This window comes from Malus domestica, chromosome 13 (genome assembly GCF_042453785.1).
Source record: "Malus domestica chromosome 13, GDT2T_hap1".
Classification (NCBI taxonomy): Eukaryota; Viridiplantae; Streptophyta; class Magnoliopsida; order Rosales; family Rosaceae; genus Malus; species Malus domestica.
Window position 1 is genome coordinate 40,848,471 of NC_091673.1, and position 25,338 is coordinate 40,873,808.

Consider the following 25,338-nt stretch of genomic DNA (forward strand, 5'->3'; position numbering starts at 1 on the left):
TTTAATTCAAATTCCTACCAAATTAAATTTTTCTTTTTTTGGTAAAGACTACCAGAAATGATGTTACCAACTTGCAAGGAAGCCTCTATTTCCAACTTTCCTACTCGTCCAAAAACAAAATCTTTTCCTCTACTTGTGTATTAGGTTTTGGTCACACTTTTAAAGTGGATGTCACGTAGAAACTTACCTTAAAAGTTGTGTTTGGGCCTAAAATAATATTGTTTGTACCATACTTGACCAATCCCAAAACTACTGAGCACCGGTCAACGTTATATCGTCAAGGACACAGAAGAGTTTCCCTCCAACCAGGAGGCCAATCACAGCCCGATATATGTCGACATCAGAAACCAATCATAGCACGACACGTGTCAACATCAGAAGCCAATCACAACACGACACGTGTAAATGTCAGAATGAAACTAGAAATTCTCTTCTATAAATAGAGATCATTCTCTCACAATATTTCCTAATGTCATTTGTACTAAATCATTCACTTGTACTCACTAAAGGAGAGCTTGAACCTATGTACTTGTGTAAACCCTTCACAATTAATGAGAACTCCTCTACTCCGTAAACGTAGCCAATCTGGGTGAACGACGTACATCTTGTGTTTGCTTCCCTATATCTATCCATTTACATACTTATCCACACTAGTGATTGGAGTAATCTAGCGAAGATCACAAACTTAACAATTTATGTTGTACCAAAGTCCTCACTCATTTTGTGCATCAACATTTGGCGCCGTCTGTGGGAATGGCACTTATTCTCACTCTCTTCAGCTTTGTTAAGCTGGTTTCCACCATTCGTACACTCTCTTTTGACCATGCATCCCTCTCCAACATGGGGAGCGAAGGAAGCCACAGCACACAGAATGACACCCCTCTTGCACTTAGTGCGAAGCAACGAAAGAAGGAAGGAAAAAGGGTTGCTCTTCAAGCTAAAGTCGATGAGCTAGAATCTCAAAACAACAAGATAGCAATGAAGACTGAGGTCCTCCAGAAGTAGTATGAGAAGCTCTTTGAGATGCTCCATGAAACTAGGCGTACTCAAACACGCGAACTCGTTACCCTTGTGGACATCAACAATCATCTGGATGCCTCCCAACAAGGAGGGTCACCTTCCTTCGACATGGGTATCCCTGATGAGGAGCGAGCTAATCATCAAAACATTGATCAACATGAGACTTCTCTCAACCCAGCTGCTTCGACCTGAAGCAGGAGAAGTGGACGAAAACACCTATTTGCAGAAAGGTTGGAAGGATTGAAAGCCGTTTATCGTGACTGCCGAGACTTCCTAAAGCAATGTTGAGAGAATCCCTTTTACATAAGCTCGAAGAGCAATGAACCAAGGGTTTCTGAAAGACTCGGTCCCCTCCCACGTCCCAGGTCAGCTACCAATTTAGGGAAGGGGCAACAAGTCCTAGAGAAACACGAAGGTATAGAGGACTCAGAGATGTTTCGACAGACATACCTTGAAAGTCAGTACAGCGAGTTTAGGGAAAAATCACATGCTCTTAATCAAACCTTCCTACTTCTAAAAGGAGATGGAGATTTATGAAAAAAAGCTCCAGTGGTACATGACTGCACTCATGACCTTCTTCCTACAGCTTCTTAAGGAAGTAAACAAGTTGAAGGCTGAACGACAAGCTAAGATACCTGATTGGAACCAACCTAGGCCTGGCCCTCTTACAAGGAGGATCCTCGACACCCCTCCAAGCAAAGACAAAACAGAAGCTTGGCTTGCAACTCTATACTGGAAAGGAGGACCCGATTGAACACCTTAACCTCTTTGAGTCCACCATGGCATACCGGATGCACACCGACGAAGAGTGATGTCTTCTCTTCCCCTCCACCTGTTGGAAGTATGCCCACAAAGCCACTCATTTGATGTAATAGCTTTTTGGAATACTTAATGTATTAAACTTTTATATGTTTAATGGAGGGCAAATCTTATTGTTAATCACTATTTATTGTATCATGTGTTTAAGCAATAAGAGAATCCAAGGAATGTATTTGTTCTAAGAGATAAGTGATCTAAGTGAGTTAGATTATCGAGACCTTTCTCTTATGTTCATTCCTAAAACGTTCCTAGCCATAGGATTGCCAATTGGGCATTGACAATCCGCTAAGGTTAGTATGTGTTGTGTTGACTCAAGCGTGAGTATGACTAGTCTCAAGTCATTTGGTGTTGGACACTAAGACAAACACATAGGTGCTCGAAAGAGTAATCGAGTACACTGAACTACGATCAAAAGAGAGTTCGAACATACATGTCATGTATGAACTCTAAAGTTGCAATATGCAAAGTAGTCCTTTGACCTGAGGCATCATAGATGTCTAATGGTTAGGTCCTTGATCTTTGATCATGTCAAACGGCATTCCATCGGAATGTCCACAGCATTGTTGGGGTCAAGCTATCTAGTCATGTAGGCATATGAATGCACAACAAGGGATCTCTAACCTTCCAAGGTGGAAGGAGAATACTCTAAGATATGATTCTAAAGTCTTTGGCCAAAGCAAATGAATATGACTTAGGAAGTTTGTTCCAAATCATATTCAAGGGAATCATATAGGAAAGTATCACATTGGATAGTAGACATGAAACAAACTATCACTTAAATAATGTGATTAAGAGTATTGTATTAGAGAAGGACCGTATTGCATTGTAGTTGTAATTGGATAGGTTCTCCAACCAATTCTACTTAGCTTGGGTAACCATGATATTCTGCTAGGCGTTACTCATGGTTTGTGGAAGCCCTAATGATTAGCAAACACTAATCATCAAAGGGAGAATTGAAATGTGGTTTCAATTCACAATCGATCGTTAAGAGTAACATCGCCCACTGCCTCGCTAAATGGAACCTAATGGATCGTACACCGAGTAAGGATGTATGTGAAGAAATTAAACAAAATGGATAAGCAATTAAATGGTTTAATTGAAGAATGGTCAAGATTAATTAATTAGTTAATTAATTTTACGAAAGGTTCGTATTGGGCTTATATGTTGGTTTTGGGTTTCGGGGCCCAAAAGCGTTTTGGTCCAAAAGGCCCATTATGTTTAAGTTGTATGACAACTAAAACAAAATGAGCAACAAGCCCAACAACAATATGATGGCCGGCCATTAGGGTGGATGGTGAAAGCTTGCTTAATTGCAAGTTTGCCACTCACCAAAGAAAAGGTTATAAAAGCAACTTTATAGCTATTTTCTCTTTAAGGGTTTTTCTAGTTGAAATTGGGTGAAACATTTTCTCTCCATTTTCTTCCAAGAGGCCGGCCACTAAGGGAAGGGACATCTAGCAATCTCTTCTTCCCTAAGTCATCAATATCATCTTCACAAGATACATCCTTGGTGAAGAGACTTAGAGACATCAAACTTTTGGTGTTTTGGAGAACTTATCCTCATTTCCTCAAATCTTCAAAGGAGCACTAAAGGGAGGAAAACACAAGGAGGATTCAAGGAGCTTGGAGGTGACTTGAAGGCCCTCCACTTGGGTGAATCCCTTGTGTAAACAAGGATGAGCTTCAAGGGTAAAGAAACTCTAAATCTTTACTTCTCTTTAATGTTGTTAAAGAGTTTATTGGTTCACCATATACTAGGCTTTGAAAGTCATGGGTTTATGAATTGTTTTTTGAATGCATGTCTACTTTAAAGTGTTAATAGCTTGCCTATGTATTCAAATGTTCATACTTGTTCTTAGCTAGGACAAAATTTTTCCTTCACCACCCTCTCTGGCGGAGCTCTAAACTGGTATTACTATCTTCCACCTACGACAGTAGACTCATTTGAGGAATTGAGGAAACTTTTTGTTTCTCAAAACATTTTTCAGACCGATCGCTTGCATTCTGCAGATGACTTGTACACTATTCGCCAGAAGCCGAACGCGTCACTACGAGAGTATGCTAGTCGCTTCAACCATGAGTATTCTCGCTGCGTTGAGGTAGATGACAAGACTGCACTCAAGGCCTTCACAGCAGGCCTGCGTGATTGTTTCTTCAAGTACATGATCAATGCCAACACTTGGAAGACTTACTCTGAGGTGATGACACAGGCTTACAACCATGCCTCTGCCGAGGCAAGGACATATCAAGGGAAAACCCCCACACCCACCCTTTATCAGCAAGTAGGGAGTGGAAGCCAGATCCAACCAAATAAGAAGACCTCGACCTTCCAAACGGCAGCGGTGCCTCCCCCTACCTTACTTAATATTTTGCCAAGTCAACAGACATATCAAACTCAGGGCAAAAGGAAAGATTTCCAGCTTCACTAGTCTCATTTTAGTAAAAGGAGTAAGAAACACTACTGCGATAACCAAAGGTATCGCCACGATAATCCCCGACCCCAGACAGTCAACACAGTGGGTCCAACACGTGTCCGGACAGCCCCTACCCTGAGGTATGAGGCATACACACCTTTGAACGCCACATGCATGGCCATTTACCCCAGCATAGCATACCTGATACCGAAGCCAAAGCCAAGGTACCTGGATTACAAGTCCACGAAGAACATGGGCACGCTATCATGAGTATAACGGCCATGACGACGAGAAGTGTATCACCTTTCGTGAATATATTAAAGCTTTGGCACGTGAAGGAAAAATTGATCAATTCCTCCTTCACCCTCCAAGGGGTAACCGTAACCAACGCCAGGTGAATGTGATATATTCCATAAGTGGTGGCACACCCATATCTAAATCTTCCAACAGGGCCATGAAAAATAGTGAACGAGCTTTAAGGTCTGGCCACCAAGTGTTTCACGTGCAAGACATCAGGGGAGGCAAGTATCAAAAGCCTAATGAGGATCTAATATGTTTCTACCCTGAGAAAGAAAAGGTATCATCTACCTTTACAAGGACCCACTGCTCATGGAAGCTCACATAGCCAACTTTGAAGTACGATGAATCCTGGTAGACACGGGGGTTTCGGTCAATATCATGTTTGCTGAAGCTTTTAGGGCACTTAATGTAGCTGAACACTAGCTCGATCGCTCGATTTCCCCTCTGATAAGCTTCTCTGGTGATATCGTGCAACCTTTGGGGAGCATACACTTACCTTTCACCATTGGTACAGGCCCTTACACAGCTACCATTACCACTAACTTCCTGGTGGTTGATTGCCCAGCGGCATACAATGTCATCTTGGGACGGACATGCATCAATGATCTCAAGGCCATGGTATCCACACATATGTTTTTGACGAAATTTCTAACCCCTTATGGCAATGGTTACATCAGAGGAGATCAACTTAGTGCACGATCATGTTACAACACTTCGGTTCAGTAACAGCACCTGCCTGTGCCCAAGGAAACCCTTTCTTTCTATACATGACCAAGTCATAAAGACCAGCCCAGACGAAGCTAACTTGGATCTTCACGGTGGCAATAGTCAACCCGACGATCCTCGAGATGGCTCTTTCACCCAGCAAGCACAACCCGCTGAAGAGTTTAAGAAGGTCTCTATCTCAAAAGACTATCCGGATCGCATGGTGAAGATTGGCATCACCTTGTCACCACCCATTTGGTTAGCATTGATCTCTTTTTTGCAAGAGAACACTAAGGTCTTCGCCTGGTTATATGAGGACATGCCAGACATCTTTCCTAATATCATCTGTCATCGCTTAAGTATTGACCCCAAGACCAAGCCAGTGAGACAGAAGTGAAGATCCTATGACGCAGAACGGTATGATGCAATGAAGGTAGAAGTTAAAAAACTCAAAGGCATAGGCTTCGTCCACGAAGTCAATTATCTAACGTGGCTAGCAAATGTTATCCTTGTTAAGAAGAATCCGACCAAGGAAAGTCTCTTACTCCAAAAGGTCTTGTGGAGAATGTGTGTCGATTACACCGAATTAAACAAAGGATGCCCGAAGGATAGCTTTCCTCTTCCTCTCATAGACAAACTTATAGACTCTACAGCAGGGTGTGAACTCCTGAGCTTCATGGATGCTTACTTAGGATACAACCAAATCCTCATGAACCCTCCGGACCAATAACACATAGCCTTCACTACTGACAGGGGACTATATTGCTATAAAGTTATGCCCTTCGGCCTAAAGAATGCAAGATTGACTTATCAGAGACTGGTCAATTCAATGTTCGCTGAACAGATTGGGAAGAGCTTGGAAGTTTACGTTAATGATATGCTAGTCAAGAGCAAACATGCTGACCAACACATCACCAACCTATCTCAAACTTTCACCATTCTGAAGAGGTATCGAATGAGGTTGATCCCCGATAAATGTGCCTTCGGCGTAGGCTCTGGCAAATTCTTAGGCTTCATGATAAGCCAACAAGGCATTGAGGCTAATCCCGAGAAGATCAAAACAATCCTGGACATGAAGGAACCGGTAACTTCAAAAGACATCCAAAGCCTTACTGGCAAGGTGGCAGCCTTAACTAGGTTCATCTCTAAGGCCACAGACAAATGTGCTCGTTTCTTCAAAACACTTAAAGGAAGTAAGAAGTACATTACATGGACTGATGAATATGCTGAGGCATTCAAGAACCTCAAAGACTACATGAGTAAAGCTCCTCTGCTCTCCAAACCTGAGGTTGGTGACACTCTTATTATCTATATGTCGGTATCGGCTTCAGCAGTAAGTTTCGTTCTCATTCGAAAGGATGGTAATGTCGAACGGCCTGTCTACTACGCTAGCAAGGCTTTACAAGATGCGAAGACACGATACTCCAACATTGAGAAATTGGCTCTAGCATTGGTCATGTTTGCTCGAAAACTTCGCCCTTACTTCCAAGCACACTCCATCATCGTGCTTACCAATCATCATCTTCGACAGATACTCCAAAGCCCTGACACTTCCGGGCGAATGATCAAATGGGCGATAGCATTGGGTGAGTTTGACATCTCCTACCAACCAAAGCCAGCTGAGAAGGGCCAAGTAGTGGCAGACTTCATCGCCGACTTCACATATCCTGTTGACATTGTTTCTACGCCTAAAGAAATGGCTTCATTACCCTTAGAAGCTCAGAAAACAGAACCAACAGCCCCAGCATGGAGCCTATATGTTGATGGCTTGTCCAACCAACAGGGTTGTGAAGCAGGACTAGTCCTTACGACCCCTGACAAAGTGGCAATGGAGTATGCTCTTAATTTCAAATTCAATGCGTCAAACAATGAGGCCAAATATGAAGCCCTCCTAGCAGGCTTATGTTTTGCCAAACACCTTAGGGTTAAACGAATTGATATCTTCAGTGACTCGCAATTGGTGGTTAACCAGGTCACCAATAACTTTGACGCTACGGATAGCTCTATGGCAGCATATTTGGCACAAACACAATTGTTGCTTAAGCACTTCCACTATCAGATCACCAAATTCCTTGAGCGGCAAACTGTCATGCAGATGCTTTGGCTCGCCTTGCCTCAACAGTGGAAGACACAATTGGGAGAAAAATTCAGGTTGAATTGTTGCCTCAACAGTGCAACTTACAACAGGGGGATAGTTGGATTACCCCAATTTATAGATTCTTTACTCATGGCACCCTTCCAAATGACAAAGTCCAAACTAAGCAAATTCGATACTAGGCTACCCGTTACTTGATCATTAATGACCAACTCTATAAGCAGGGTTTTAACCTACCATACCTAAGATACCTTACGCCCGCAGAGGCGGAAACTGTCCTTCGGGAAATACATGAAGGAGCCTGCGAAGATCATGCTGGATCTCGATCCCTAGCACACAAGGCTTTTCGCCAAGGATATTACTGGACAACACTCCACCAAGATGCCATCAGAATATCCCGCTCATATTATCGGCCCAATGCCTGCAGGGAAGGGCAAGGTTCGCTATGCAATCGATGCAGTTGACTACTTCACAAAGTGAGCAAAAGTAGAACCATTGGCAGCCATTATTGAGGCAAAAATAGAAGACTTCGTATGGAAGAACATCCTTTGTAGATTCGGCATTCCCAGCTCATGTTCTGCTCTAAGTTCAACATCAACTTATGTTTTGCCTCCCCAGCTCATCCCTAGTCGAATGGACAAGTTGAAGCCATCAACAAAATAATCAACCGAAGTTTGAAAACCAGCTTGGACAAGGCTAAAGGTTTTTGGCCAGAATTTGTACCCCAAGTTCTTTGGTCATACCGCACTTCATATCGGACATCAACAAGAGAAACCCCATTCTCACTTGCCTTTGGTATAGAGGTAGTTGTCCCAGTTGAGGTTGAGCAAGCAACATTCTGAGTCCAGAACTACGTGCAAAGCAAAAATGACAAACAACTTACCCTCAAGTTAGATCTAGTCAAGGAACACAGAAACCAGGCTTACTTGAGGAAAGTCGCCTACAAGCAGTGCATCTCCAACTACTATGACTCAAGGGTCAAACCTCGTTCTTTCAAAATGGGGGATTGGGTATTGAAGAAAAGATTACTCTGCGACAGAGTCCCAAGTGAAGGAACACTTACTCCAAACTGGGATGGACCGTTTGAAGTTGTTGGCATCAATCGCCCTGGCTCCTACAAGCTTAGAAGCTCCGATGGCAAGACCCTTGGCCATCCATAGAACGTTGATCACTTGAAGTACTATTACAAGTAAACTTACATTGTACAAGTGTTAAACTTCAGCTGTTCAGCATCCTATGTAACGAAGACTATTTGGCATGAATTCAATAAAGAAGTGATTTAGACAACTCGGTCATAATCCTCTGACATTCCTGGCAATGAAACACTCGGGTTCAAAGCTTCATCAGGAATGCTTCCAACATGAAACAAAGTCAAAGTATATGTCAACAAGACTATACAAATAAACAAACAGCTTCACAGTATATTCATTCAATCATACATTCCAACACATTCATACATAAGCCAACTGTGCTTTGAAAGGGTTCAATATACTTTGTGTCATTCAACACTTGCTACAATGTGCCTAGACACCTTGCCCTTATTCTCACCAACTAGGTGATGAAATGTGAAGAAGTAACTCATCTTCATGCCACCAACCAGGTGATGAAATGTACAACCCGTACTCTCCTTCATGCCACCAACCAGGTGATGAAATGTACAACCCGTACTCTAATATCATTTAGAAACTTACCACTCGTGCCACCAACCAGGTGAAGAAAGAACTCATCTTCATGCCACCAACCAGGTGATGAAATATACAACTCGTACTCTCCTTCATGCTACCAACCAGGTGATGAAATGTACAACCCGTACTCTAATATCATTTGGCAACTAGCCTTTCATGCCACCAACCAGGTGATGAAATGTACAACTCGTACTCTAATATCATTTGGCAACTTGCCACTCATGCCACCAACCAGGTGAAGAAGGAACTCATCCTCGTGCCACCAACCAGGTAAAGAAATGTGATGAAAGGTGATGAATGAACTCACCTTCGTACCACCAACTAAGTGATTATAGCAACTCACCATTCATTCCACCTACCAGAAGACGAGTGGTACAACTTGTACATGTGAACTCCTAGCATTCACAAATAATCGAAAACCCTCAAGCTTGACAACTCAACTAGGGGAGCACTTATGCCCAACAAGAGTTATAGTCACCAATAAAGTCTTATTGCAAGCCAATAACAACTTCAGTGCATGACATACGAAGATCAAGCTATTCAGCCCTCTTGACATTTGCTTCAGACATTTTTCCTTTGTAACAATGCAAACACTACAACTCGTAGAAAGCTTCACACACTCTTGATCAAGACAATGTGAAGGAAAACCAATTCATGGTGCCAACAAGAGCTTCATTAATGGAAGGCAACCACAATTCTCAAAAGCTTCACACACACTTGATCAAGACAGTGTGAAGCAAAACCAATTCATGGTGCTAACAAGAGCTTTATCAATGGAGGGTAACCACAATTCTCAAAAGCTTCACACACTCTTGATCAAGACAATGTGAAGCAAAACCAATTTATGGTGCCAAGAAGAGCTTCATCAATGGAGGTCAACCACAATTCTCTAAAGCTTCACACACTCTTGATCAAGACAGTGTGAAGCAAAACCAATTCATGGTGCCAACAAGAGCTTCATCAATGGAGGGCAACCACAATTCTCAAAAGCTTAACACACTCTTGATCAAGACAGTATGAAGCAAAACCAATTTATGATGCCAACAAGAGCTTCATCAATGGAGGGCAACCACAATTCTCAAAAGCTTCACACACTCTTGATCAAGACAGTTTGAAGCAAAACCAATTTATGGTGCAAACAAGAGCTTCATCAAAGGAATTCAACCACAATTCTCAAAAGCGTCACACACTCTTGATCAAGACAGTGTGAAGCAAAACCAATTTATGGTGCCAACAAGAGCTTCATCAATGGAGGGCAACCACAATACTCAAAACCTTCACACACTCTTGATCAAGACAGTGTGAAGCAAAACCAATTTATGGTGCCAACAAAAGATTCATCAAAGCAATTCAACCACAATTCTCAAAAGCTTCACACACTCTTGATCAAGACAGTGTGAAGCAAAACCAATTTATAGCGCCAACAAAAGCTTCATCAATGGAGGGCAATTACAATTCTCAAACCTTCGAAACAAATTCAAGACTATTCAAAACAAATTCAATTTATATGGTTCGTCCAAACCTTCGACTACTACAAGGTGTGTCTTGCATCAGTATCTCTTGCTCAACAGTGTGGAAGCAAATTTTGTATATGTTGTCTCTTCCACATATTCAAATTTCTAGTTTCCCAAAAAAAAAAAAAAAAAAAAAAAGGGAAATTCAACAAAGCTTCATCAATGGAGGACAACTACAAATTCTCAAAAGCTTCACACTATCTTGATCAAGATAGTTTGAAGCAAAATCAATTCGTGGTACCCAACAAAAGCTTCACCAACAAAAGTTTCATCAATCGAGAACAACTACAAATTCTCAAAAGCTTCACACTATCTTGATCAAGATAGTGTGAAGCAAAATCAATTCATGGTACCCAACAAAAGCTTTAACTCCAAAGCTTCACCTACAAAGCTTCAACTCTAAAGCTTCACCTACAAAAGCTTCACCTACAAAGCTTCAACTCCAAAGCTGCACCTACAAAGCTTCAACTCCAAAGCGTCACCTAGCAAAGCTTCACCTACAAAGCTTCAACTCCAAAGCTTCACCTACAAAAGCTTCACACAAAAGCTTCACCGACAAAAGCTTCACCCACAACAGCTTCAACACAAAAGCTTCACCCACAAAAGCTTAAACACAAAAGCTTCACCCACAAAAGCTTCAACACAAAAGGTTGACCCACAAAAGCTTCACTTACAAAAGCTTGACCCACAAAAGCTTCACTTACAAAAGCTTGACCCACAAAAGCTTGACCCACAAAAGCTTCACCTACAAAAGCTTGACCCACAAAAGCTTCACCTATAAAAGCTTCACCCACAGAAGCTTGACCCTTAAAAGCTTGACCCGCAAAAGCTTCACCTACAAAAGCTTGACCCACAAAAGTTTGACCCACAAAAGCTTCACCTACAAAAGCTTGACCCACAAAAGCTTCACCTACAAAAGCTTCACCCACAAAAGCTTCACCCACAAAAGCTTCACACTATCTTGATCAAGATAGTGTGAAGCAAAATCAATTCATGGTGCCCAACAAAGCTTCCACCTCAAAGCTTCACCTACAAAGCTTCAACACCAAAGCTTCACCTACAAAGCTTAATGTGTGTATATATATTTTTCGGAAATTCGACAATTTAAAAATTCGAAGAAAAAAAAATTGAAAAATTCGAAAAAAAAAATGCCTAGGCCTTCTCTTATCTGGGCCTAACAACTTTCATAACAAATATATATGAAGGAGGAGTTTTGGGCTACCACTGAGAAAGGAAATGCCTCATTCATCAACTCCCTCGATCGGAGACTTGGGGGACTCGTACCATATGCTATTGCACCTTGATACTCATAAGTCTCACGACCACTCAGTGACTTGGATTTTTCAAGCCTCCAACCGAGAAGTTTTTCACACTCGGGAAATTAAGGGAGCACTACCTCAACATATATGCTTCACTCTCAAAGCTTCAACATACAAGCTTCAACGAAAGAAAAAATTCAAATAACTTAGTGAAGAAGGCCTTGGTGTATTTAACACAATACGTTGAAATGAAGCAAAGCTTGTTTATTGATATCTTCAATAAGTTAAAAATATGTATATATACATGAATCAAAATAAACAAACAAGAGGGAGCCTTCACAAAGGTTGCTCATGAGAATTCTCAGCAGTCGGCAGAGCCCCAGAAAGAGTAGGCACCGGAGGGTGATCATTCGGAGCCTCAATACTGGGCAGAACCCCAGAAGGAGGAGGTACCGAAGGCTGATCATTTAGAGCTTCATTACACGGTACAGCCCCAGCAGACGAAGGCAATAAATGCCTTTGGAACAAACCCACAAACCTCATATAATTAAGTAAAATCTGACCATCAGATTCCTGCAACTGGTTAAGCTTCCTCTTCATGTTTGTAGCATAGTCATGTGTGGGCCTGTGCAATTGTTTATTCTCATGCTTGAGCCCTTTGATCTCCTGTTTGAGACTTATCACTTCAGCCGCCAATGATTCAACTTGGCGGGTTCGAGCAAATAGGCGTTGGGCCATATTAGACATAGAACCTGCATACTGAACATTGAGAGCTAGAGAATCCTTAACAGGCAACTCATCAGACCGTTTGGAAAATAGTCTGTTATCTTTAGGAGTGAGAAGGTTCCTAGCCACCATCACAGCGGTCATATCATTCTTCATCATAGAGTCCCCAATGGTAAGAAGACCAGTAGGGGATAAGAAGGATGGGTGCCATATGTTATCTTGAGAAGGCATGGCTGCCTCTTCACCAAAGTTCAAGTCAAAACGACGATCGGATGGGCCAGACATTCTCAGAAATGATGAAGGACAAATAAGGTGCAATAAATCTCTTAAGCTAAAAAATAAGGGGAAAATTCCTAAGGAATAACTCCCTGAATGTACTTCTTGCACACAATTGGTGCCTTTATAAAAGAAAGGGTAACATGGCCGTTGGTTTAAAAATTGAAAAGGCACTACTCTTCGGATTTCGAAGAGGCACCACTCTCTACACGCAACATTAGCTCCTCGGGTACCACAAATAAATTTGCCAAAGATGTCTGACAAAGTTTAGACACATAAATTTTGAAGGTCCAGCTACCCTACTATTACCCACAAGGGTAAAAGAACAACATCACTGCTTGATAACGAGAAAGTCCCAATGTGTGTCAACCTCCGTGCTTCGTGGCAAGGCAGACTGGCAAAAATGCCCAACCTTTACTCATATTCGAGAAAACACTCCTAACAAGATTGTTTGCTCAAAAATCGAAGAGGCACAGCTCTCCGAATCTTGAGAGCCAGACTCCCAACAAGATTACGTGCTCAAAAATAAAAAAGGCACCGCCCTCTGAATCTCGAGAGCCAGACTCCCAACAAGATTACGTGCTCAAAAATCGAAGAGGCACCGCCCTCTGAATCTTGAGAGCCAGACTCCTAACAGGATTACTTTCTCAAAAATCGAAGAGGCACTGGTCTCCGAATCTCAAGAGTCAGACTCCCTAACAGGATTGCTTTCTCAAAAATCGAAGAGGCACCGTTTTCTGAATCTCGAGAGCCAGACTCCCAACAGGATTACGTGCTAAAAGATCGAAGAGGCACCACCCTCCGAATCTCAAGAGCCAGACTCCCAACAGGATTATTTTCTCAAAAATCGAAGAGACACTGCTCTCCAAATCTCAAGAGTCAGACTCCCAATAGGATTGCTTTCTCAAAAATCGAAGAGGCACCGTTCTCTGAATCTCGAAAGCCAGATCCCCGACATGATTGCTTGTTCAAAAACCGAAAAGGCATATCTCTTCGAACTTCGAGAGCCAGATTTCCTTGGATAAAGCTTGTCTGCAATCTTCACTTGCAACATCAGCTTTCCAAATACCACAGAAAACTTTTTCAAAGTGCTATGACAAAGTTAAAATACGTGAAACTTGTAGCTCCCACTACATTGCTATGATCAAGAAGGTTAAATGAATAGCAATACTACTTGTTGTTAGGGAGACTCCTATATATGTTGACCTCCATCCTCCACAACCAGACAGACCTGCAAATAAAAAAAATGCTCAACTTTGTTTCACATCCGAGAAGGCATTCTCAGCAGAGTCTCTCGAAATACTTAGCTTCTTTTCCTTTCGATAATACCTCTACAACCAAGCCACACCAGAGCAAGAGTATCTCATATCATCAGGGTTAAAAGAAAGAGTATCCCATATCATGCGTTTTCCCTATCTTTTCCTTTGGCCTTTTTCTTACCAGCAAGACAAGGAGAAAGAGAGCAATCTGTCAGCACTTGGAATCAAGCTTCCAGTCAGGAACTGACTGCCTGGAATCCCTTGCCTGATTACTTACCCGGTATTGCTCTCGAGTACTCATCTTCAACATCTTATGCTTCCAGAGAAGATACCACATCTGCTGAGGAATAGATAGCGCAAGTAAGAAGGATACAAGGAAGTATATGGAGACAAGCGTAACAGAACACGTGCCGATACATCCACTACTTTGTCAACAACAAAAGTATCCCATATCATCAGGGTCGAACGTACTCTAGATTTGATGGACTTGTTTTGACCCTTAAATTCTTGAGTCGGCCTTATACTCTGGAGAAAACCAGAAAACCCTCCAGCCTAGTTCAAGAATAAGCCTGTGGAAAGTTACTTCTTCAAAAGCAAAAGTATCTCACATCATCTCTTCTCCATTTGCTTCTATTTATCCTTGTTGTTGTTTACGACATAAGGAGAAGGAGAACAATCAACCGGAAGCCGAAGTCGAACCTCTAATCCAGGTTGCTTGCTTGGAAGTCTAATTGCTTACCTTGTCTATTACCTCATTCGGCAAATCTCCTAGCTCGGCGATTTGGGGGACTCCTACTATAGGGTTTGTATCACACTTGACCAAGCCCGAAACTACAAGTAAGCTTTAAGTGAAATTGATACATTACCTTGTGCATCTTCATCGGTTAAAGATACCACCCCTGGATGGAGGAAAAGTACTTCCAGAGAAGATGTCACAACTACATATGAGGCAGATAAGGCAAGTGAAAATGATACCACACTTCGGTACTTAGAAGTTTCGTGATTACTCAATGGCTTGGATCTTGCAAGTCCCCAACCGAGGAGCTTCCCTCACTCGGGAACTTAAGGGAGCAATGTTTGTACCATGCTTGACCAATCCTGAAACTACTGAGCACCGATTAACGTTATGCCTTCAAGGACCCAGAAGAGTTTTCCTCCAACCAGGAGGCCAATCACAATGCGACATGTGTCAACATTAGAAGTCAATCACAACACGACACGTGTCAATGTCAGAATGAAACTAGAAACTCTCTTCTATAAATAGAGATCATTCTCTCACAATATTTCCTAATGTCATTTGTACTAAATCATTCACTTGTACTCACTAAAAGAGAGCTTGAACCTATGTACTTGTGTAAACCCTTCACAATTAATGAGAACTCCTCTACTCTGTGGACATAGCCAATCTGGGTGAACGACGTACATCTTGTGTTTGCTTCCCTATCTCTATCCATTTACATACTTATCCATACTAGTGACCGGAGTAATTTAGCGTAGGTCACAAACTTAACAATTTCTGTTGTACCAAAGTCCTCATTGATTTTGTGCATCAACAAATATTATTGGGCCGAGCGTAGGTTTATGTTCGGTCCAAAGCTTTTCCAAGAATACTATGGGTCATCCTGTGGTCATAAGCCGCCCAGTCAGGTCGGTCGAGTCCCATTGCAAGAAGGATTGACCTGGATAAGAGGAAATGGGCTGAGTCTTAGCATGATAAGGAGTCTTAATGGAATGAGGATGCCAGGATTTGAGAAGTGAAAGTGGCTAGATAAAGAGCTTGGTTCAAGGTTCTAGTGGAGGTAGGATTGGTCGAGACTTGGTTAGATTAGGATAGAGAATCATAATATGAGTATAGTCCTGGTTCAGCCATGATGAGATTGTTGGAAATGTGCTCTAAAACCAATCATATGATGATACATTACGGACATTTCACATGTTAAACTAATCTAGTTTAACTATAAAGGGCAAAGATTATTGTTTAAGCCGTCTCATATAAATGTTATATGCTTAAACGATAAGTCCAAGGAATATGTGATTGGAAGAATACGATCTAAAGAAGTTAGATTCATGAGACCATTCTTTCGTAGACACATCCTAAACGTTCCTGATCATAGGATTGCCAATTGGGCATTGACGGTCCGTTAAGATCAATACGTCCTGTGTCTTCTCTCAGGGAGAGTGACTAGTCTCGAGTCATTGGTGTGTGTGACATCAAGACAAGTACATAAGTGCTCAATAGAGAATGAGTTCCCTGAACACGATCAACGAAGAGTTCTCATATTCATGTCACATGAGAACTCATGGTTGGGATAATGCAAAGTAGTCCTTTGACCTGAGGCATCACAGTTGTCTTGTGGTTAAGTCCTTGATCTTTGATTATGTCAAAGTCACCCCATCGGAGTGTCCACGGCATCGTTGGGGTTAAGTCACTTAGCCATGGAGACAAGTGAATGCGCAACAAGGGATCTCTAACCTTCAAACTGTTTGAAGGAGAATACTCTATGATATGATTTAGAATCTCTGGCGCCAGAGTATGAATGAGATTTAGGAAGTCGTTCCAAATCACATTCAAGGTAATCATATAAGCACACGAATCACATTGGATAGTAGACATGAATAAATAAACTATCAAACCAAACAATGTGGTCAAGAGTATTGTATTAGAGAAAGACCGTATTGCATTTGTAGTCCTAAACTGAATAGGTTCTCCACCTCTTCTGATTAGCTTGGGTAACCATGATATGCTGCTAGGTGTCACTCATGGTTTGTGGAAGCCCTAAACGTGTATAATCACTAAAGGGAGAATTGAAAGTAAGTTTCAATTCACAATCGATTTGAAATGGTTTTAATCGCCCACTGCCTCGCTAAAAGGAACCTAATGGATCGTACACCGTGTAAGGTGGAGATTGAAGAAACAATGGAGATGAGTAAGAATAATTAAATGGTTTAATTATTTATGGTAAGGATTAATTAATATGTTAATTAATCAAACGAATAAGTTCGTTAAAGACCTCGGGATAGTTTTGGACCTTAAGGCCCAATGGGCTTCGAACGTCAAACCCATTAACTTAAGCTGTATGACAACTTAATGAATAATGATTCACAAAGGCCCAATTAGTCCAAAAATATCCCAATGGCCGGCCATATTAGAGATGGAGTGGGTTTTGGACTTATTTACAAGTTTGCCACTCCAATGAATTAAGGTATAAATATGACTTTATAGCCAAAATTCATTTAAGGGTTTCTTTTGGAGAAAATTGGTGAGAACTTGTCTCTCCTTTTCTCTCTAAAGAGGCCGGCCCCTTGGAGGGTGTATCTAGCCATACTAACTACTCCAAGGTCACTCATTTCTTCTCCAATCTAACCTTGGTGAAGATACTTAGAGGTTCTCAATTTTGGGAACTTGGAGAAACCTTTTCATCCATCCAAATCCATAGATTTTAGATGCAAGGAATGAAGGCCCTCTCTTTTGGTGATTAGCCTTTGCTTATGCAAAGAGGAATCTACAAAGGTATGATTTCAACTCACTTTGTTTTGAGTTGAGTTTTGGTTCACCAATCTACTAGGCTTTGAATTTCATGGGTAATGTTTTGTTTTTGAGTGCATGCAAGCATGATTCCACCTTTAATTGTTAATTGCATGCTATATGATGTTGCTCAAATGAACATGTTTTCACAAAATCTTCCTTCAGAGATTGGTTGCTATAAATAAGAAGGGGGTGCATCATTCTAAGCCCCTCAAATTCAACACACAAACTGTCATGCGCAAGCCCTCGCTCTACGCGAAACCTCTCAAACATCTTGAGATTTTTATTTTCTTTTTTGTTAACACATCTTCAGTTTGGATAAACAGCATTGTGAAGGCAGCTGGTGAACACCTTCAATTTGGATAAACAACACTTTTGCCGTAGAATTAGCCGACCGCAAAGCACATTCAATTTGGATAAACAACATTGCGTCGAGGTTGACTAGTTACTTATCCAAGTCTTGGCCAAGAAGGATTTTCGAGTTCTTGTTAGCAGAGGTCATCTCATTAGCCTTGTCGGCGAAGTGAGGTGTTACAAGTTACCGGGCTAGGCACATTGAACGTCGAGTTGTTTTATAATTGGATACTCATAAGTGGGATTTAGAGTTCGGCATTCTGATGGCTGAACTACATTTATGATTAAGAAGTACATTTGCTTTTAGTACTTGTGCCCATATAGTTTGGTGTCGATTCAGCGTGCTTATACTCTTACGAATATAATCACTGTGATCGAATCTGGCACTGTCGATTTTCGAACTTCGCCGAACTAGCAGCCTTGTCTTCAGGCTCTAGAACCTGAAGGCCGAGACGTGTTCCTTCCTCGGCTGCAATCGCAAGATTAAGAAGTTAGCAGTGCGCCCAACGCCACGCAACACATTCTACTCCCTGGCCGAGCTCGGTCGACGAGTTGGCACACCCCACACATAATTGAATGACGTAGTTAGCTCATTAGTTACTCGGCCTGTGCGCCACGTAGGCTTGGTAGTTTTTAGGGTCAACATTTTGGCACGCCCGATGGGACTCAGTTCTAAAACTACAAAGTTTATGCCCGTCGAAACATGATCGGTTAAAAAGAAAACAATCATGGGAAAGTCAATGACTGACCTACCAGTTCAGAGCCCCGGACAAAATTTGTCATATGCGCAAAATCCTCTTGTTGCTGTGACATCGGAGGCTGCAAGTGTAACACACCGAGAAAAGGAAGTTTATCTCGGTACCCAACCTCGCAACATAGAAATTCCCAACAAAACCGCATGTGTTTTGATTGAAGGGATAGTGGAGGACTGCGATGAAGATGGTGGGGATGGCTCTAGTCCCCTAAATAGGTCATTTCTTTGAAGACGACTTGATGAGCAATCTCGACAGGTTGAACAGACAGTTAACCAAAAAATGAACAATTTGCTCGAGGTGATACGAAATAATGGTGATACACACACCAGATTGCTCGAAATGTTGGTGAGTAAAGCCTTCGAAGGTGGGCTCATTGATCAGTCCTGACAACTTCCACTTAAGAGTAATCCGCTACAGGCCGAAACATGGTCTACTTGGCTCAAAGCAATTAACTTGGAAAAAAAGAAGAGGATCAAGCAACAGGACAGACGGATCCAACCAAAAAGTGGAAACAACATCTATCGATATGATTGAGGTCCAGAGGAGGATCGATTCAGCCTTGAAAAAGGGGCCAAAGTTCCCGAAATTCATCCATCCATACCCAGCTTATGTGGAAAAGTTCGAGTATGCCAAAGGCTTTAAGATCCCTGACTTCAGCCTTTTTGCTGGAGAGTCGTCCCTGTCCTCGTTAGAGCAGGTGGCCCGGTTCACTGCGCAATGTGGAGATGTGAAAAGTGACTTCTATAAACTGCGACTATTCAACTTCTCATTGACAGGCTCAGCATTCGCGTGGTACATCAACCTCCCGCCTAATTCCATCCAGAGTTGGGAGGAACTGGCTAAAAAGTTCCATGAACAATTCTATCGGCCGGGGATGGAAATGCCAATCTCATCACTGGCTAGGATGGCTCAAGCATCTGACGAATTGCCAATGGAATACTTAAAGAGGTTCAAATCGGCCAAAAACTGGTGCTGAGTACCTCTCCCTGAAGTTGAATTTGTCAAAATCACTCTGAACGGCTTGGATGTGGAATATAAAAAGAAATTCTTGGGGGCAAACTTCCAAGATATGTACGAACTGGCCCAGCACGTCGAGCAATATGATTATTTTCTCCGAGAGGAAAAAATCTCGAAGTCCCCATCCCAGGGAACGATTTACAAAAATCCCACGGTTAGCTACGCATCGGCCGAAAGTAAGGATTCCCAATACGTAAGTGTGGACGTAGTCGAGATAGTGATAGATAAACCGTACGTTTGCAAAGCATTGGCTCAAATTAATTCAAAGGATGCCAAAATCCGCTCGGCCTCTGAAGAGGCAATTAAAACATCAAAAGTTTACACTTTTGATATCACCAAGGCCGATGCAATTTTTGACCAGTTGTTGCTGTCAAAGATTATCAAACTTCGGCCAGGACACAACATTCCTAAGGCGGAAGAGTTGAAAGGAAAAACGTATTCCAAGTACCATAACTCGAATAAGCATACCACAAAGAACTGCATCGTGTTCCGTGATGCTATTCAAAGCTGGATTGATAAAGGCAAGCTAAAATCTAACCTTCCATTTGAAATAACGGCACAAGGCGAAAAAAAAAAACACAGCATAAAGGCATTGCATTTAAAGAAGAACGCGGGATGCGGAGGGCATTCGTTTCTCAGACGCCAACGTAACGGACATACCGTTGCCTCAGCCTCACAATAATCCACCAAATCTCTCTCACTCTCTTCTCTCTCTCTCTTCCCAGAAACCCCATTCCCATCTTCATCAATTCAATCACTTTCTTTACGTCGCATGTAAAAAAAAAAAAATTACAGACATCATGGTGGTGGTGGGTTTTAACTCCCATTGCCTTCTTTTGCAGCGTGCCAAGAAGGTATGCTTTTTACATTTATGATTTATATATTTATTTTAATGTGTTTTTGTAAATGCATGTATTTATTACGGGATTGCTTGTGTTATTTGTGTGATCTGTTTGGCCTTATTTTTTGGATTCAGGAAATTAGTTTGGAATTTTGGATATAATATTCCTTGGCCCTGCAAAGTCTTTCTCCATATTTTGTGTGATCAATGGGATTATCGCCTGACAATATTCATGGACTCACTCTCGCGGTTTCTTCAAGCATTTTTATTGGCACTAGTTTTATCATCAAGAAGAAAGGTCTTAAAAAAGCCGGCACTACTAGAACCAGAGCAGGTTTCATTCCCTTTTCCATTGCATCTTCATCGTTATCTAGAGTCTTGAATCCCAAATATCTTGGAAATTGGCCTACAATTTTGTGTTTATGTAACTTTTACTGAATTGTATTGTTTTCGTCGATATTTTGCTAACCGAGTTTGTGGATTTTCGGAATCAGGATTAGGAGGATATACGTACTTGTATGAACCCTTGTGGTGGGCTGGGATGATAGCAAGTAAGTTTAATCATCTCTTCTTCTAATTGCTTTGTTAGCATTGTTGCATTCTTTAAGTTATATTTTGGTTCTTTTTCTGGATTCTTGTTGGATGTGTTTCTAAATGCAGCCCTTCTTTTGTCTCTTTCCACCAATTAACTAGTTAAAAAACTACTCTCAACCAAAAATTCTTATGCTGCCTGCCAATTTTTTTGTGTGCGATGAGTTTGTTTCTCTCCTTGCAATGAAAGGCTGCATCTGCCATCGTCATTTAGTTATTTGCAATTTTTTATGTTGTTTGTTGCTGTGCTTTGCTACACAATATAGCAGTGTGGCTGTGCAACCTGTAATATGTCGGCTGCATGGCCAAGGTAGAGTATCCAGACGACATATTTATAGCGGAATAAGCCAAGTCAACATTCAATCTCTGCGGTGGGTTTCCACTAAGAACGAACTAGAGTTCATATCCAAAGCGAACAATGCCCAAGCTTCTACAGTTTGCTGCTTTTCCAAGGCTGGAGAAGGGCTTATACTGCTCGGCTTTGTTTGATAAGTTCATTCAGTACCAAATTTGAATATGGATTTGGATAGTGATGAGTCTCCTAGCCTCCTTAAACGCTATCGGCATCAGCTCTTCAAATATCAAAGTCAGCCAGATCGATAGTAGGCATTCTTTTGTCAGGACACAACTTTGGAGGAGTTTTGGCCAACTGTCGATATCAAACTTCAAAAATTTGAGATTATGGGGCTTTATTAGACCACACTAAAGGCACAAATCAAAATCTTTACATGGATAGAAATAGCTGATGTCATATTGGGAAGCCTTCCTTGTAGTAGTTATATTAATTTATATGCCCAAACATTAAAATAGAGGCAGACCAAAAGAACGAGATATTTCTTCACTTTCTGTGGTTATACTCGAGAAATTCATTTGTGAGCTTTGCTCCGAGGGTCGGAAATGCAGATAGTAATGATGCTGATGGACAGAAAGTTGTGCACGAAATGGTTAAACAATTACATTCACCTTGATCCGATCAGGAAGCATTTGCTTCTTGATTCTTTCTGTAGAAAAGGTGGCTTTGGGTCAAGGGTTAGGAGTGCTTTTGATCACGCCATTTTACATGATATTCAACTGACATTGTCTGGATCTTTTACATTATATTTAGATATAACTTTTAGTCTAGGCCGAAGGGCTATATGTGGGAGAAAACGGAACAGCGACAACATTGACTTTGTTTCTCAGTGGGAAGTATGCAAATATTATTTGGAACGATGGGCTGATATTGCGGTTTCATTTACTGCCTCAAATTTTCAGTCCATAAATTACATTTTTGCTTGGAAAATCTATGTAAAATCGAAGGGATTATCCAATTGGTGTTTTCATCCAATGTTATAGATGTCCTTTTAAGAGGGAATTTTGTTTTTTTTCAAATTATTGCAAACAATGTCAGAATTGCATTTGGATTTCTCCAACTATTTGAATAAGTAGGGAAATATTCTTTAGGCTCTGAATATTAAAGGCACTAGTTTATCTTGCAAATCCAAATCAGAAATTCCTTAGCCTTTTCATTATTCCTGTTATTTTTATCAGAGAATTACTGTGGTTAATGCTCATTTACTAATTCTGAGGTTAATCTCTTTCTCAGTGATTGTTGGGGAGATTGCTAACTTTGCTGCTTATGCGTTTGCTCCAGCAATTCTCGTAACTCCCTTGGGATCTTTAAGTATTATTGTCAGGTATGAAACATCTGGACACTGCCCTCGTTGTCTATTCTTGTTAAGTCATTTGTCTACCAGTTCATGTATTAAACATATGGGCGTGTGCATGTGGATGCACCTGCTGTTGTGGTAGCAGTGCTTGCGTGTGAGTGTTTTTATAAGGACGATATTTTTATTCAGTGCAGTGCTTGCTCATTTTGTTTTGGAGGAAAAATTGCATATCTTTGGTGTGCTTGGTTGCGTTCTTTGCGTGGTGGGTTCTACAAGTATTGTATTGCATGCTCCACAAGAGACACCGATACATTCTGTTAAGCAAGTGTGGCAGCATGCTACGCAGCCAGGTATTTGCAGATTTACTTTAGCCTCTTAGTTTATGAACATCCAAGACGGAGTTAGTACAACTAATTTTGTTATTCACAGGTTTCATCATCTACACATGTATAGTATTGATTCTGGTTGCTGTCCTCATTTTCTGGTATGTGCCATGCTACGGGCATACCCACATGATCGTATATGTTGGTATTTGTTCACTCATGGGATCTCTTACGGTCTGTTTCTAAATTTTGAAGCTTGATAATGTTATTAATTTAGGTGTACCTAAAGCAATCCTTCGACTATATCTGATTCATCTGTAGGTTATGAGTGTGAAAGCAGTGGGAATAGCTCTGAAGCTGACATTTTCCGGAACAAATCAATTTAAATACTTCGAGACTTGGTTTTTTGTGTTGGTACTGGCGGTATTCTGTCTTTTTCAGGTCAACTACTTAAACAAGGTATATGGTTCCCAAGACATTACATTCATTCGGTTCTATGCCTGATTATGTTAAAGTCCTTTTTTCCTGGTCACCATTATAGTTTCCGTTATCTACAAAGTTAGAGAATCCGTGCATCAAGGAAACTGGAGCAACGACTCCATCTTCTTCCTCTCACTCTCATTCATTGTTCTGCAACTCGTTTTTCAATTTCTTGTTGATTCTGGCTTGCAGTACAAAAATCATACACCAATAGCTATAGAATCTAACAGACTCTTAAGTTGTGATATTTTCCGAATACTCTGCTCATTCAACGGAGTTTAGTTTAACTTTTCATTCTTATGACAGGAATGCACATTTTGTCACCTTTAACTCAAACCTATGCTGTATAGAAACACAGAGAGTTGGGGTTCTGAAGAATCAGTTATTTAGTGTTAGATACCGTGCACTTAACTGACTCTAAATCTTGTAGTTATCCGGCGAATGCTTAATCCATATTGTCTTATGCAATTTTTGCAGGCTCTTGACACGTTTAACACTGCCGTTATATCTCCAGTCTACTACGTTATGTTTACAACATTCACCATTCTTGCCAGTGTGATCTTGTTTAAGGTACATTTACTTGCAAAATGTTTGTAATGTTTTGAGTTGTCTCGTTCTTTTGGTATCAATGAGAATCATTTCTACGGATACTAAACCAATTTTTACCCTCCCTTCGGTTGCAGGACGGGGTGTCACAAAATGGATCCCAGATAGTGACTGAACTGTGTGGTTTCATCACTATATTATCCGGTACATTTCTCCTTCACAAAACAAAGGACATGGGAGATGACTCGCCCAAGGAACCCCTCGTCGTGCAAAGTCCGAGCCATGTGGATTCCCCCACGAATTCCCGATAGCTGCAGATAGTGAAGTTTATGCACTGGTACAGCATCATCCTTCAGGTTTTGGAACTCTATCTTAGCAAAAAGATACATTTTTATGGATGGCGAGGTCTACAGGCAACCAGGATGCAGTTTGTTGTTTGTAGGGTATGGTTGATTAAATAAGATTTACAACATATTGGGGGAATCTATTACTAATGAGGTTAAATTACAGGAAATAATAAAATTTATAAATTCTTTTGATGAAGACAATATGTTGTGTGCTTTTTCAAAATGCACTTGCATTTAAAAAAAAAAATTTAATGTACTTCAAATAAAAGTGTTTTCAGATCAAAGAGCTTCTGAGCAACCATGAGCTGGTGGCCCAGTAATAAATGACGGATTACGAGGCTTCCTTAAAACTAAAACTTGGAGGTCTCGGGTTTGAAACCCATTGCTGGTGTGGAAGCCAGACTTGTGGCTAGGAGGTGGCTGAAATGCCTATGTGAGTCTTCTAGCCCCCGAAAGGGGTGGATAACCGTGGCTTGCCACCAGTTGTCCCTTTTTTTTTCTTTTTAAAAAACAAAAGTGCTTCTGAGCAAAAATAATTTAAAGAAACATTTTCAAACGAACCTTTAATTTCATAAAAAAAAAAATCCAACCAATGCAAAAACCCAAACATGCCCTAAACCAATGATTTAAGTGTCACATCCTGGCTCGGGATGTTGTGTGGGCCCAAGCAATACAGGTTTTACGACGAGGGGTTATAACTTCTGATAAATGAAATGATTTTGAAAAGCTTTATTTTTGCCCACTCACATTTTCTATTATGCCCTAGAGTTGTCGGCCATCACTACTCGATTCGGGGTCCTAGTGGACATTTTGGGTCGGAGTGTGTCATTAAGGCCA

The 25,338-nt window shown here is 41.2% G+C and overlaps 1 protein-coding gene across 2 annotated transcripts; it reads left to right on the top strand.

Moving 5' to 3' along the window:
* The first annotated feature begins 20,125 nt into the window (after positions 1-20,125).
* On the top strand, positions 20,126-24,702 carry LOC103433237 (probable magnesium transporter NIPA2). 2 transcript variants are annotated; one of them, XM_017331984.3, is made up of 9 exons: positions 20,126-20,578; positions 20,701-20,899; positions 21,060-21,116; positions 22,742-22,832; positions 22,995-23,155; positions 23,235-23,329; positions 23,450-23,587; positions 24,086-24,178; positions 24,292-24,702. In XM_017331984.3, the coding sequence occupies exons 2-9, from the start codon at positions 20,773-20,775 to the stop codon at positions 24,463-24,465; spliced, it is 936 nt and encodes a 311-aa protein (XP_017187473.1). In that variant the 5' UTR covers positions 20,126-20,578; positions 20,701-20,772; the 3' UTR covers positions 24,466-24,702. The 2 variants fall into 2 exon arrangements, with proteins under 2 accessions (XP_017187473.1, XP_008369694.1); XM_008371472.4 differs by having other exon boundaries at positions 20,128-20,578; positions 23,235-23,362.
* Positions 24,703-25,338: the final 636 nt, after the last annotated feature.